The following is a 14,070-nucleotide window of genomic DNA, read 5'->3' as shown; positions in this document are numbered from 1 at the left end:
CCCTGCACCAACACCCCTTGCTCCTCTTCCCCCAAAAACCAGGGGTTCCACTGGAGGTCAGAGGTCTGGGGTCCCCCAGATGCGGAGTTCAAGTAGGACCAGCCCAGAACCATCACCTTCCTTGCTGTGCTGAGTCATCCTCTTTTGGAGGGTCCCACTCCCCCCTCCCAGCTGACACACTCTGACCTGCCCAGAACAGTGCAACTGCTTTGGGTGCTCGGACCAGTTCTGCCCCCACTGTGTGTGTTGGGACCATGGATGTCCCTGAAGTGGGGTGCAATGGGACCACTCATGACCCCAGTGTAGGACCAGTCATGTCTCTCATGTGGGGTGCAGTAGGACAAGTCGTGACCCCAGCACAGGGACTGGGAGTCAGGGCAGTGCCCAGCGAGGGCAGAGGGAGCAGCTGGGGGTGCCACACGCTGGCATAGCCCCATAAAGCCACTAAAGCTTCGATTTTATATGGCAATAAAAGGTAATGTCAGCTATAAAGCATGAGAGCAGGTCCTGGTGTGCCGAGCAGGGGGGGCACAGAGGGGTGGGCAGCCTCCAGCTCCCTGGGACACCCCAGCAGGGCAATACCCACTGGGGCGAGCGGGTCCCCAGGCGTCCCCGGGTCAGGGACACTCCCAGTGCTGTTGACAGGGCCAGCATTACAGCCCATGCATTAAAGCTGCTGCTTTGGGTTGCTGTTGTTGTTTTAATGGTTTTATTGGGCGATGCTGGGCCGGGCCTTGCAGGCTTTAATGAAGGAGATTGATGGCTTAATCGCCTGTAGCCATTACGGGGTAATTGAATGGTTGTGTACATATGATCCGACTGTCAATGCCGACGTGGCTCGCAAGCGAAACGCTTGGAGCAGAGTGGGGGACACAGCCCCTCCTGCATCCCTGATGGAGACAGCATGGGGGGAGCAGAGCCCATGGCCTTGGAAACTCTCATTCCTGGGGTCCTCGCTGTGTCGGTGTTCCTGGAGGTCTCCACGCTCATCCAGTGGCACCAGGTTACCCCAACCCACCTCCATCTGGCTCAGCTCCCAACCTGGGTTCCAGGGCACCATAGCCAGGTGCTTTAATGAGGCTTTTAATTACCAGGTCTCATCTATAGGCATGAAAAGCAGTAGGGGAGTGGAGGTGGGAGCATGGGGGTCCAGCATGGATGGCAGCCCCAAACTGGGCGGTCACCACTGACCACCCTCCCTGTGGAAACCACTGAGGAGCAAACCCAGCAGAGCCACAGCTGAGTCCCCACACTGAGGTGTGAGTCAAACTACTCATTTTGTGTGTGACAACCAGGTGTTTTACAGTATTTGCTACCTGTGATCATCCATCAAAGCAATCGATAGCGTTCCTGCAGAGTTTTATTAATGATCTTGTCACGGGGCTGGTGCGGGGTGCCCGGGGTTGTCGAGAATGATAGATCATTAAGAGCTTTTGCTGCTATTTATTCTCCAGTGACCTTGTCTTTCTCCATTGTTGCTTGCTTAAGAGTTATGAATGCAAGACATGATAATTTGATATTGATCTATTTGGTAAGTTAAAAAATTTACTGCATCGTTGATGTTTTAACAAAGGATCTGCTCGGTCCCTCCTGCAGGCTGGGACGAGCTGCCTGTGCTCAGCTCCACACGTGTGTCCGTGTGCCGGAGCGCTGGGCCCGTGGTGTGGGACAGGGAGGGGTGGCTGGTGAGCTCTGGGTGTCCCCAGTGTTCCCATCGCAATTCCTTCTGAGCCTGAAATACCAAAAGTCAGGCCCTGGCAGATGCTCCTGTGGGCTGGGTGCTGGGATGGATGGAGCAGGCGCATGACTGGACCACTGTGCAGGTGGTGCAGGGTGGGATGGAGGGGCTGCAGAGGAGGAAACCTGTTCCTGTCCATATCCCCTTCCCCTTTTCCCATCTGCTGTCATGTCCCTGTCCCATCCCTGCTCCCTATGCCCAGTGCCTGCCAGCTGCCCCCTCTGTGTTCTGCCAGGTTTTTGGGGCTCCACTGACCCTAGCAAAGGTATCCCTGTAATTACTTGTGCTCTCTGTTCCTCTTGCCCTTTCTGTTGCTTCCAGTGCCCCACCAGCTGCTGGGGAAAGCTGGCGCTCCCTGTCAGCCTCTCAGCACTGGACAGGATTGGACCAGCATCCCGCTGCCTCCCCAGTGCAGTGGGATGGATCCGCTGGCTGGGGACCTGCAGGGCATGACTGCCAACCCCCACTGGCATTACTGATCCCTCAGGGCTGACAGCTCCCATGTGAAGTCAAACAGGGACAAAATTCCAGGTATAAAGGTGGGGTTTATCAGTAGTGCCTGTCCTCCATGTAATCGATGACCTTGAGACATGGGCACTGGTGTCACACACACACACACACACACACACACACACACACACAAAATTTAATTCATGCTGCATCTGCTCCAGGGTGCCTGTGACATTCCTCTTGGCTCTGCCCCCACTCCAGCCCACCAGGGCGTTCACCCCTTGCCCCACTGTGGCCACAGCCCAAAACCCAAGCCTCGTCATGCTGTTCCTCCCCATCTCCCTGGGGTCTCTGCACATTATTTATTGTTTCATGGCTCTTTCATCACACTGATGTCCCTGCAAGCCCCTGGCAGCCATCCCTGCCCCTTCCCCCTTTCCTGTTCCATTGTGGGATGGGTTACACCCATCAAGTGCACTAGGAGAACGTGGGGGTAGATGTATTGGGTTGGACAGCACAGTCAGTATTTATGAGTGATTTTGTATTTATTCTTCATTTTTGCTGGGAAATCCTTCCCTGTAAGGCTGGTGAGGCCCTGGCACAGGTTGCCCAGAGAAGCTGTGGCTGCCCCATCCCTGGAAGTGTCCAAGGCCAGGTTGGACAGGGCTTGGAGCAACCTGGTCCAGTGGAAGGTGCCCCTGCCTGTGGCAGGGGCTGGAATGAGATGAGCTTAAGGTCCCTTCCAATTTAAACCATTCCATGATTCTGTGATTCCTCCAAAAGGCTCTCATACAAGGAAACCCTAACTCTGCAGCTCCGGCTCAGCTTGGCCAGGTGGGATAAATAAATCCTACTTTTATTGGATATTATTCATGGACCAGGCTGCGGTGAGCCCAGATCTGCTACTGCTGATCCCTGCAGCACCTCTTTGCAGGCAAAATGGTTGTAGATCAGGGCCAAGCACCCCTGGGGTCCCAGCCCTGGCCCCGGGACCAGGAATCAGGCTGAGTAGAAGCGCTGCAGAAGCTCCTTCTTGTTCACTTTCCCCATCTGGTTTCGCGGGATCTCCTCCACCACGATCAGCTCCGTTGGGATGGTGTATGGAGCCATGGTCTCCCTGGAACACAGGTGTTCAGCCCATTACAGCCACCTGGGACCAGCACAGGCTGAGCTGTCCTGGGAGCACCCACAGCCCTCAGCACCCTGATCAGCCCCACCTGGGACCCCCACCCATACCCCAGGAGCTCACTTAGCTCTCAGTCCCTCTAAGAGATGCTATTTGTTTCCAGCCTGTCTCTGCAGGGAGCAGCTCATCCCTTGGGGATCGCCTGGGGATGTAGGGCTTGTTTCCAGCCCTCTCTTTGCCCTTGTCTACTGGGAGAGCTGTTTCCCCACCACAGCTCATCCCTGGTCCTGTTCTTCTCCTGCCTGTGCTCTCTGGTGGCACCTGGACCCAGCTCACCACTTGCTGTGTTTTGGACCGGAGATGGACCCTGTTACTGACACCTGACTCCACCTGACACCTCCAGCTCATCCATGAGGGTCACTCTTGGCTTCCCACTCCCTGCCCTTTGGGAGTAGCTGCCTGTGCTGCCAAGCCTGCCATGGGACATCCCAAAGCACCCACCCCCCCTCAGGAGGGGGCATGGAGACCCTTCAAATGGTAAGGTGGACTCAGTGACCCTCCCTGTTAGAGACAGGGACAATGTGCAGCAGAGTGGTGGATGCTGGACCCCATGTGTTCCTGGTGCCAGTCCCTGAGAACCGAGACTGCAGGTGAGTCGCCTCCCCAGGAGTGTGCAGGTGACTTGTCAGTGATCACAGCCCACGAGGGCCTTCCTGCTGCGGGGAGAGGTTTGAGCACTGAGCATCATTCCCTTTGCAGAGCACGGAGGGGGGTCTCCCCTGCCTTCTGCTGCCCGTGTGTCACCAACCTGGGGCTGTGCCCAGCCCCAGCAGTGTCCTGGCACTGACTCTAATTCGAGATGCCAAGTCTGCTGAGCCCTTCAGCCCTTGCCTGGCCTCCTCCCCCCGCTGCCACCAGCACCCGGCCATATGGATCCGCTAACTCGGGATGGCGCCTGTCGCCGGGAAGCGCCATCGGAGTGAAAGCCGCAAAATGAATCACTCTGAAGAGGGACATGTGTCTCCTGCCAGGGAGTGCAAGAAAAGGGGCCAAGTGAATGTAAGTGACATAAAAAATAAAGGGGATAGACAGGGTGAGAGGGAGAGGCAGGAGAGGGCTGGAGTGGTGCCTGGAGCCAGTGCTGGGCAGGGAGCACAGCCCGGGTGGGTGGCCGGACCCTCGGGGGGCTCTGGTTTCAAGGGCAGAAGAGCAACATTTCTGTCACAGAGCTGGGGACAGTGATGGGAAGAGACGTGCAGGGAACACTCTGGGAGGGGGGCAGGCAGGGAAGTACATGGGGGGCTGAGTGCAGCCCCCTGCCCTGCACCAGTGACACCCAGAGCAAGATCTGGGGGATCCGCAAGGCCACAGGTGGGGGATGAAGGGATCTGCTGGGGTCACCAATGTCACTGCCAGAAGGATAAGGGATGAGCAGGCACTACGCGGCATGGTGAGCACCTCTTGTAAGAGGAAAGGCTGAGAGGGTTGGGATTGTTCAGCCTGGAAAAGAGGAGGCTTCAGGGTGACCTAATTGTGGCCTTCCAGTACCTGAAGTGAGCCAAGAGTTGGAGAGAGACTATTTACGAGGGCCTGGAGTAACAGGATGAGGAGGAATGGCTTCCCACTGACAGACGGTTAGATGGGATATTGGGAAGGAATTCTTCCCTGTCAGGGTGGTGAGGCCCTGGCACAGGCTGCCCAGAGCAGGTGTGGGTGCCCCATCCCTGGAAGTGTTCCAGGCCAGGTTGGAGCAACCCGGTCTAGTGGAAGGTGTCCCTGCCCATGGCAGGGGGTGGAACTGGATAGGCTTTAAGGTCTCTTCCCACCCAAAGAGGGTGGGTGATTCTGCAACACGTCCCTGATGAGGATACTGCTAGCTCTGCCCCTGCTTTCCCTGTGTCTCCCACTGTTCATCTCCCTGTGGCATCTTACCTGGCCCAGTCCTTCAGGTCCTTCACTGAGAGCATCTCACCCTTGCGCAGCTGCACGACAGCACTGACCCGCTGCCCCCACACCATGTCCGGGGGCCCGATCACAGCCACGTCTGCAGGGAGAGCAGGTGCTGGAGTGAGAAACCTGAGCAGCTTCTGGGGTCCAGGTGGGTAGAAGGGGGGTTCAGGTGTCAGCAGCAGCAGTGTGTGGGGAGGAAAATGCCACGGGATGTCAGCACAGGAAAACACCGTGGATCTTTGTGCTGACAAAAGAACAGAGCTTTTTACCACGGAAAAGGCAGGAAGCCCCATGGCTTGAGCACTTTAGAGTCAACAGGGAGGAAGATGATGTACAGAGTGGTGTGGAGCTGGGGGTGCCTTCTGTCCCCTCATACAGGGTCATGCACGAGGGCAGGACAGATCTAATTACAGTCTCATTTCCAAAATCAGATGGGAGCTGCTGCTGACTCAGCACATGGCCACAGGCTTTGGCCCCGGGAGAGAAGTAACAGTGGGATTTAGACACTTTGCTCAGACCAGCCTTTCCTGTGGGAGGGCTGTGAGTGAGCTCCAGGCAGGAGCCCTTGGGAGCTTCATGCACCCACTGATCCAGGGCTGTGTTCCCACGCTCCATCCTTCCCAGCACGGCACAGGGATAGGGCAGAGCAGTACCTGTGATGTGGGGGTGTGCGAGCAGGTGACGTTCCACCTCCAGGGCGCTGATTTTGAACCCTCCGTTTTTGATGATGTCCACTGAAGTGCGGCCCCTGATCCAGTACACGCCGTCCTTGTACACTGCTGTGTCTCCTGGAAAGAAAACCTCTCCTTGCTCCACTCCTTCCCTCTGACTCCTTTCATCCAGCCCCTCAGAATGACACTTTGCAGCATTCCCAGCCTAGATACCATAAAATGTGCCAGCAGTGGTGCAGTTTTCCAAACCTTATTCCCAGCTCACCTCTGGCATGCTCCAGAGTTTACACATGATGCTGCAAAGGCAGCAAATGCCCAGAGATTTACAGTGTCAGAGCAATGAAGCATCAGGATCAGACCTGAAATCCAGGCTGCTCCCCAAAAGAGCTGTGTCCCTGCTCATCTGGCACATGCCAAAATGCTGAGCAGCTCAGCTGAGCCAGGGAATGATTAATTGTTCCTGTATTTGCCTGCCCCTTGGCACTGTGTGGATGATGAAAGCTGTCTGGAATATTTTGAAGTTGAGGGAGAGTTTGAAACTGGGACTCTCGCAGCAGGAAGGAACTCATGGCTGCTGGGATGAACTGCCTCCTGTACCCAGACTGCTGTGGTGTGTGACTGACAGAGCATGGGAGAGGGAACATTAATTAAATGGTGGCACTGGGAGAGCAAAGAGCTGCGAGCTTTCAGCCAGGAGATCAAGAGCTGCTTATTCACACAGAAAAGATGGGGAGAGGAGAAGGAATTCTGCCCTGGATCAGTGACACGCAGTTCCCATGTAGCTCTTCGGGATCTAAGTACAGGAAAATGGCCCATTTGCATTTTCTCTGCTCTGATGGGGTGAATGACCCCTGGGACAGGGACATGGTTGAGTCCCTGAGACAGACCTGGATGGGGGAAGTTTTCTCTGCTCCAGGGTGTCCTGATGTGAAAGCCAAAGGACTCTGTGCCTGCCTGAATGACTTGCTTCTCTTAATTCTCCTTACACTGAGAAAGGATGGAATTCTTATCCCTGTGTGTCATTGAGCCTGTGGGGAGGTGTCAGCCACACTGGGCTCTCTGGAGCCTGTTTGCAAAACAAACTGCCAGGGCAGAGCCTGTCACTGGGACCTTGTGTCTGTCCCACTCCTGTGCAGCCACCCCATTTCCCCAGGAGGAGCACAGGCAGGATCTGTTCACACTTGCCCATGGAGCCATGTCCCACGCATAAAAACATTACTGCCAACTGCAAAACATCCTTTTTGGAGGAGGTGTGCTCCCTAACCTCTCCTCTTCCTGATGGTCTCCATACAACAAGGGAGAGGAGGAAGAATCCTCGCTTCTCCCCTTCCATCCCCTGTGCTCCCCATATAGATCCCTCCATCTTGTTGGCAGCACATCGTGGTGGGGGAATGAGCCACATTATTATTGTAACTATTGTGAGCTTCTGGGACGAGCTCTGTAATTCCCCTGTCTCTTCCTTTCCGCCTCCTCTCTCCTGCGAGCCCAGTGCCAGGGCCTGGCTGTCACTTCCCGCGCTGACAGGCCGGAGCACGCTCCAGGGGACCGCCATCCACGAGGACAGCCACATTACCCTCTGCCCTGCACCATCTGCTCCCAGCCCAGCACATCAGGCAGCCTGTGCAGTGGCACATCCAGCATTCTCTGCTTCCCAGGCCAGCGGGAAATTCCCAGGCTGAGGAGACCTGTTAAAACACTGCTGACTTTTCTTAAAGGCTCTTCCCCACATGCTGCAGGTAAACAGTCTGAGAGTCACTTGCAAACCTGGCACTGCCCCAAGGGCCCACAGCAGAAGCTGTGTCCGTATTTTGGGGGGTCCTGATGTGAGCTCCTGTGCCCCACGAGCCCACCCAGCCTCTGCAAGCAGCCCTGTGGCTGGTGTTGTGCTCCATCCATCCCATCTGCTCCAGCTTTTCCTGCTCCATCAGGCTGTTTCGTCCTACCATGGTGCCCTTGCCCAGCATGGTCAACAGAGGTGACGGGGGGATTCTGAGCAGGGAATGGAGCTCTCTGCCCATGAGATAGCACCACTTTCCCAACCACATTCCTACCTATCTTCCTTTCCAGCTGGCTTCTGGGTGTCTCCAGGGAGTACCCAGTGCACTGGCACAGGGACGGGAGGGATGTGATGGACGGAGTTCACCCAACAGTGGGGTCTGCACCTGTGTGATCCTGCTCCTGCCCATCCTGTCTCTGGAGCTCCCAGTCCTGCTCTGGTTTCAGCAAGACTGATGTCGGGCATCAGCTGGGGGATGCTGGACTCCAGTAATGCCTCACTCCCTCTCCATCCTAAGCCTTTCCCTCCTCTGCCCTCCAGTACAGGGATCACCGCAGCATACAAGAGCAGGGTCAGGACACCATGCCCGTGCTCAGATTCCTCCTGCTGCTTGGAGCCACAACCAGCACTTCCCTCCTCGCAGCCAGCTGTGCAGGGAAGGGAATTTTGGCTGATGAGAAGATGACGGTGTCTGACACCCCACCTCTGCCTGCCTGGGCCACTTCCAACTGGCTCCTTTCATCCCACAAAGCCACCGGCAGCAGAACTCCGTGGCAAGTGGCTCCATGTCGGAGCTGCATCAAGGCCGTGGGATTATTGTTTCCCTGACAGCAGCCGTCACTGCTACCTTTGGATCTGTTTCAAGATGCTCAGTGGGCATCTGTTCTGTGAAATGTTAAAGGCTCTGCTGAGCTGCATATTGAACAGGCTGCCCTTTGCTGGAGTTTCAGGCAATTATATATATATTTATATACACAAAATCATAGAATCATGGAATGGTTTGGGTGGGAAGGGACCGTAAGCTCATCTCGTCCCACCCCCTGCCATGGGCAGGGACACTTTCCACTAGACCAGGTTGCTCCATGCCCTGTCCAACCTGGCCTTGGACACTTCCAGGGATGGGGCAGCCACAGCTTCTCTGGGCAGCCTGTGCCAGGGCCTCACCACCCACACATGGAGATGCAGAAGGAGACGTGCAATGGAGACCAACATTTCCCAAGTCAAACTGCAAAGATTTCTGCAATGAGGTTCTTCAAGTTGCAAAATCCTCCTTCCAAGGACAAAAGGGCCCTTGTGACTCTGCCATGATGGGCTGTATTTTGAGCACCTCCTTCAGAGAGTGGAGAGAGCTACCAGTGACCAACACACTGCCAGAGCTGCTTCACAGGACAGAGGAAACAAGAGCCTCTTTGCTCCTTGAGCTGAACTACAGGATCAAACCCTCCCTAGAGCTCCTGTGCCAACACCCTCGCCCATGGGGCAGCTTGTTCCTGGCAAACACGGCACAAACACCCACATCAAAGGTGTCCTGAGCAAATATTTGAACCATTTATTAGCCAAAAGAACACTTTGGCTGGAGAACTGAAATGCTGAGTGGCTCCAGAGAGCTCTGAGATAGCTGAAATATGCATTAAAAAAAAGACTTTTTATGTAAACCATGAGGAACAGTGACTTCAACCCGCTCTAGATGGAGATCTGGGAATGTCTTAGGATCTGCTGGAAAAACTAAATGAACAGGGGTAGTGTTGCCCTTGACATGGGTCTGGCACACGGGTCTGGCACATTAATCCAAGACCTCAGCCCTACACATGGCTGCTGAGGAGAGGTTGGCACCCCAGGAGGAGCCCATCCCAGGCACACTGTCCCTGCTCCCCAGGGACAGATGTTACTCGGAAACCTGGAAGACTGTTTGGTAACACGTGTCACCAGCTTTGTGGCAGTGACAGAGTGGCAGCGACGTGCGAGCCGAGATCTGGCGCACGGAGCTGACCTGGGAGCAACGCGGCGCCGCGCTGATCTGCAAACTGTCACACAGCCTTTCCTGGCTTCTGGGAGGTGTTTCCCCATCCCACATTGTTTATACACCTATTCCTTTGTGTTTGGAGCTCCCAGAAGGGACATGGCAGGTGTTTCCCAGGCAGCTCCACCCCAGCAGATGGGAGGCAGGACAGTGTGGACACCTGAGGATCCGCGCTCCAAGGTTTGCAAACCAAACCCACATAGTCCAACACCTTGAGCACAGCCTGGCCCAGGAGCATCAATCCCAGTGGATTTGGCTGTTTACAGCTGCAATGTGACAGACTCCCTCAGGACCTTCCTGGCTGTGTTGCTGGGCAGACCCAGCACCGGGAACACTCAGCACGCAGCAGCTCGTGTGCGCATCAGCGGTGGGGAAAAGCAGAAGGAAAGAGATGCCAGTGCCATGGATTTGGGTCCAACCTCAGGCACAGCCTTTTGCTGGGTCTCACTCAGGCACTGGGAGCATGGTGAGGACAGTCTGGGCTCAGACCAGCACCAGCCATCACTTCAAAAATGAAGATAGAACCAGGGCGTGCATGAACACTGTGTTGGAAGAACAGAGGAGGCATTGAAAGCACACTGGGGGCATTGGAAACAGCACCGGGTACAAATGTGGAGTCAGAGAGGAAAGCTTGGCTTTGTATGTTATCAAACCTCATCCAGCTGCAGGATGTGGCCTCTGAAGGACCAGACTGCTGGGACACTCACAGCTCCATCCCCCCAGGACACCTCACAGGATCTCTGGATGTCTCCCCACTCCTGTCATAACTCCAACAGACCAAGTACTGCACAGCAGAAAATACCAAGAAACAGCAAAATTCGCCTTCGAAAGGGAAATTAATTCGTTGATTATTTCACCCTCCTGCTCCAGAGGCTGTTAATGTTCTCCTCAGGAGCTCCAGGGGCCGGAGTGGTGCTGGGGATGCTGGTGGGCTCTTCCCTGCCAGCAGCAGGATGTGGTTTGAGCACTTTCAAATATTAATTAGACCTTTTGGTGCTAATGAATCACTCCTGATTTTTGCAAAGTCTTGGCTTTCAAATACTCCATGCAGAGCTCAGCCTAGTTCTCCTCAGAGAGTGGGAATGGAGAGCAGGAATGTCTCACAGCCACTTTTTGAGGTGACTCTGACCTACAGGGACACAGAGGAGATCTGTATGGCAGCTCCTTTGGGGGCGGTCACCCTGTGCCACCCATAGACAGGGCAGGGGACAGCCAACAGAGCTCCTTCAGATCACACAGTGCACCATGCTCTTTTGGGAGCCTTTAAGGTTTTTTCCCTCAAAATCCAGGAGGAATTCCCTGCTGTCAGCTGTTCTCCTGCCATGATGATCCCTCATTTCCACAGAGAAGAGCTGGAGCAAGGTGCTCACCCTCCTGCATTCCTCTGCACCTGAAATTGCTCACCAAGCCAGTGTGTCAGGGGAACTGTGTCAGGGGGACCAGCAGGCTCCCAGCTGGAAAACCCCTGGGAAGCTTGAAGGGAGGCAGTCAGAATAATCAGTCTTTGCCCTTCTCTGGTGCCTTTCAGCCAAGGATCTCCAAGCACACTGATCCAGAGGCTAATTAGGCAGAAATGGGAACAGCTGGTGGGATGCGAACGGCCTCGGTGGGATGAGAAGTGGCCTTGCACACCACGGAGCAGTGGGCAGGAGGTTCTGCATCTCTGCTCTACCCTGGGATTAACTCCTGCCTGCCTCCTGCTTCCCTAAAATGGTTATTGATGCTCCTGGTCCATCCCAGGCTGAAGCAGAGCTCACCCTCTGGCAAAGAGACACACCTCAGTGATTAAAATGATTTATTTTTCAGGCAGGATTGCTCCAACAGCCTGGGCAGGTGATGAAAAGCCTGAGCCCTGATCCTGATCCTCACCACTTCGGAGAGCAGAGCCAAAATCCAGGAGCTCAAACCTCATTTACCTGGTGAGGGTTTTGTGGGAGTGAGTCTCCAACCCCAGCTGGATTGGGGCACACAGGGGCCCAGTCGGGGCTTGTGATGGTCACCTTGACCACTCAAAGGCAGCTGTGGGGCCACAGCTGGCAGGCAGGTCCTCCTCTATCCTCCTGAGGATCAGGTCCAGGAGCAGACCACAGAAATGCTCCTTGCCAAGCTTTGGAATCCCCCTGCAGTCATTAGCTCCATGTGCCCATCACGTCTCTCCAGTGCTTTCAGGTTTCCCTGCTCTTTCCAGGGCAGTTCAGCGTCTCATCACCCTCCTAAATCAATGGAAACTAATTTTTGCAGGTAACAGACACAGTGGGGCTGGGAAGCTGCTGAGTGTGGCTCAGCAGTGACATTCCTGTGGCCACTCTGCCTCTCTTCCTATCCCTGTGCAGCACAAGCTCCCTGTGCAGCTCCCAAACCAAGCCCAACACTCAAAGAAATGGTTTCTTCCCATTCCCAGAGGCTCCTCTGCTGGAGAAAAGCCATGTGGGGTGGATAAATGATTATAAAGTGCTAAAGGCTGTTCATAGGAATTAGATAATCCGTCCCCTCTGTGGCCAAGTGCCGATCGGGATGGGCTGAGGGATGGGCAGCTGAGCGATGCGTCTCCGTTACGGTTTTCAGCCTTTCCCTCCCCCCATGCCATGAAACTGCATCCATAGATCCCCCATCTGCTCACATACATCACACACTTCACTCCAGTTTATTAGCTGGAATAAATCATAAATATTTCATTATATATCAACGACGCTCGACTCCGGGAAGGCGCAATCCATCACCTCGACATTCCTTGCGACCCGCTGCCATGCAATAAGCTTTCCAGTCTATTAAACAAGATTGATACAGTGTGCTGGGATGGACTAGGGGAATTTATTTATGGAGCACTGGGAGAGGGAGGGCACTGAACGTGTGGTGCCACACAGGCAAATTGGGGCTGCTCCCATTAGCCCTGGGGCAGCCCAACCACAAAGCCCTGGAGCTGCAGGAGACTGAGTCCTCCTCTGAGTGCGCCGTGGGAATCTACTGCCAATAGAAGACAGGGAATCAGGGAATTGTTTAGGTTGGAAAAGACCCTTAAGACCATCGAGTCCATCCATTACCTCAGCACTGCCAAGCCACCAATAAACCATGTCCCCAGGTGTCACATCCACATGGCTTTTAAATCCTTCCAAGGATGGGGACTCCACCACCGCACTGGATAACCTGTGCCAGGCTTGGACAAGCCTTTCGGTGAAGAAATTTTCCCAATGTTCCAACCTAAACCTTCCCTGGTGCAACTTTAGGCCATTTTCTCTTGTTCTGTTGCTTGTCCCTTGGGAAAAAAGATAGGAGTAGATGCTGCAGCAAAGCAGGACCCAGCTGAAGCTGCATGCTGGCTCCAACACGGACCTTCCAGATTGTTCTCATCACTTACCATCACTATGAGTAACTCTCTGGTTGAAAACTGGGCTTTTAACCACTGAGGAGTTACCAGCACCTGATGGACACTTGTGAAGATGCAACACACAGCAATCCAGAGTCTCTCCTGCACTGCTGGGATTGATTGGAGGCATCCGTGCTCCTGAGGGGGATTGACACCTCCTCAGCAGCGATGATGTATGTGTACATATCTATTTAATGAAATGCTAAATGATAGGCTGAATAACAGCCCAACTTTACCTTGATTTATTGCATGGAAGTGAGGAACGTTTGTACCTGCTCTCAGCCATCTTGGCTACGAGCAGAGGTCACGAGCACTAATTGTAGCTAATTAACGGTAATTAGACTTGTGGAAGTCTGGATTTTGGCTCCTTGTGCCGGCGTGTGTCCCAGCTCCCACGGGTCACCTGCCCGAAGACTCCTCTCCTCTTCCCCTTCACCCCCATCCACTTCAACACTTCAGCACCCACATTCCCTGAAACTAGGCTGCAATCCCAGCCTTGCTTCCCACTTCCTTCCCCACTGCTGTCTCGTGTCCCCAAATGCTTCAGCAGGGAAAGGTGGCAGGAAAACCCTGTGGTCCTCCAGCAGCCTGTCGGCACCAAAGTTAATCATAGAATCATGGAATATCCTAAGTCGAAAGGACTCCACAAGGATCATTGAGTCCAACTCCTGATCAGGGAGTTAGCTCCTCACTGGAGCAAACCTCTGATTTTATCCTTTCTGTAGGTTATTGGATCCTCTGTGAGTTACAAGGGGACCTGAGAAAGTTCCTGTTAATCCCAATCCATCTGAAATCTTGAACTCCCGCTAGTTCACACCTTTTCCACCCTGCACAGACAATGACAGTGAGACCTGTCAGGCTCCCAAAGTCCAACTTGCTGCTGCCTTTGGAGTGTGTCACAGCCATGGAGAGGCTCTTTTGGGGCTTCTTGAGTCCACCTACCCTCACCTGGTCACTTGGACCAGCAAATGCCT

At 54.5% G+C, this 14,070-nt stretch overlaps 1 protein-coding gene across 2 annotated transcripts in view; it reads right to left on the bottom strand.

The window, feature by feature from the left end:
* Positions 1-3,009: 3,009 nt before the first annotated feature.
* The window catches only part of ACSF3 (acyl-CoA synthetase family member 3), a 56,784-nt gene continuing 45,723 nt past the window's right edge, over positions 3,010-14,070 (bottom strand). For both annotated transcript variants that reach the window (XM_029964811.1, XM_029964808.1), the window contains exons 8-10: positions 5,918-6,052; positions 5,247-5,358; positions 3,010-3,305 (exon numbers count right to left, since the gene is read on the bottom strand). In XM_029964811.1, coding sequence (XP_029820671.1) covers positions 3,188-3,305; positions 5,247-5,358; positions 5,918-6,052 — 365 coding nt within the window. In that variant the 3' untranslated portion in view covers positions 3,010-3,187. The remainder of the gene's footprint in view (positions 3,306-5,246; positions 5,359-5,917; positions 6,053-14,070) is intronic.

The sequence above is a fragment of the Manacus vitellinus genome, unplaced genomic scaffold, assembly GCF_001715985.3.
Source record: "Manacus vitellinus isolate BGI_N305 unplaced genomic scaffold, ASM171598v3 scaffold_10_pilon, whole genome shotgun sequence".
Classification (NCBI taxonomy): domain Eukaryota; kingdom Metazoa; phylum Chordata; class Aves; order Passeriformes; family Pipridae; genus Manacus; species Manacus vitellinus.
Note: the sequence above shows the minus strand (reverse complement) of the source record. Positions and strands in the feature narration are given on the sequence as shown.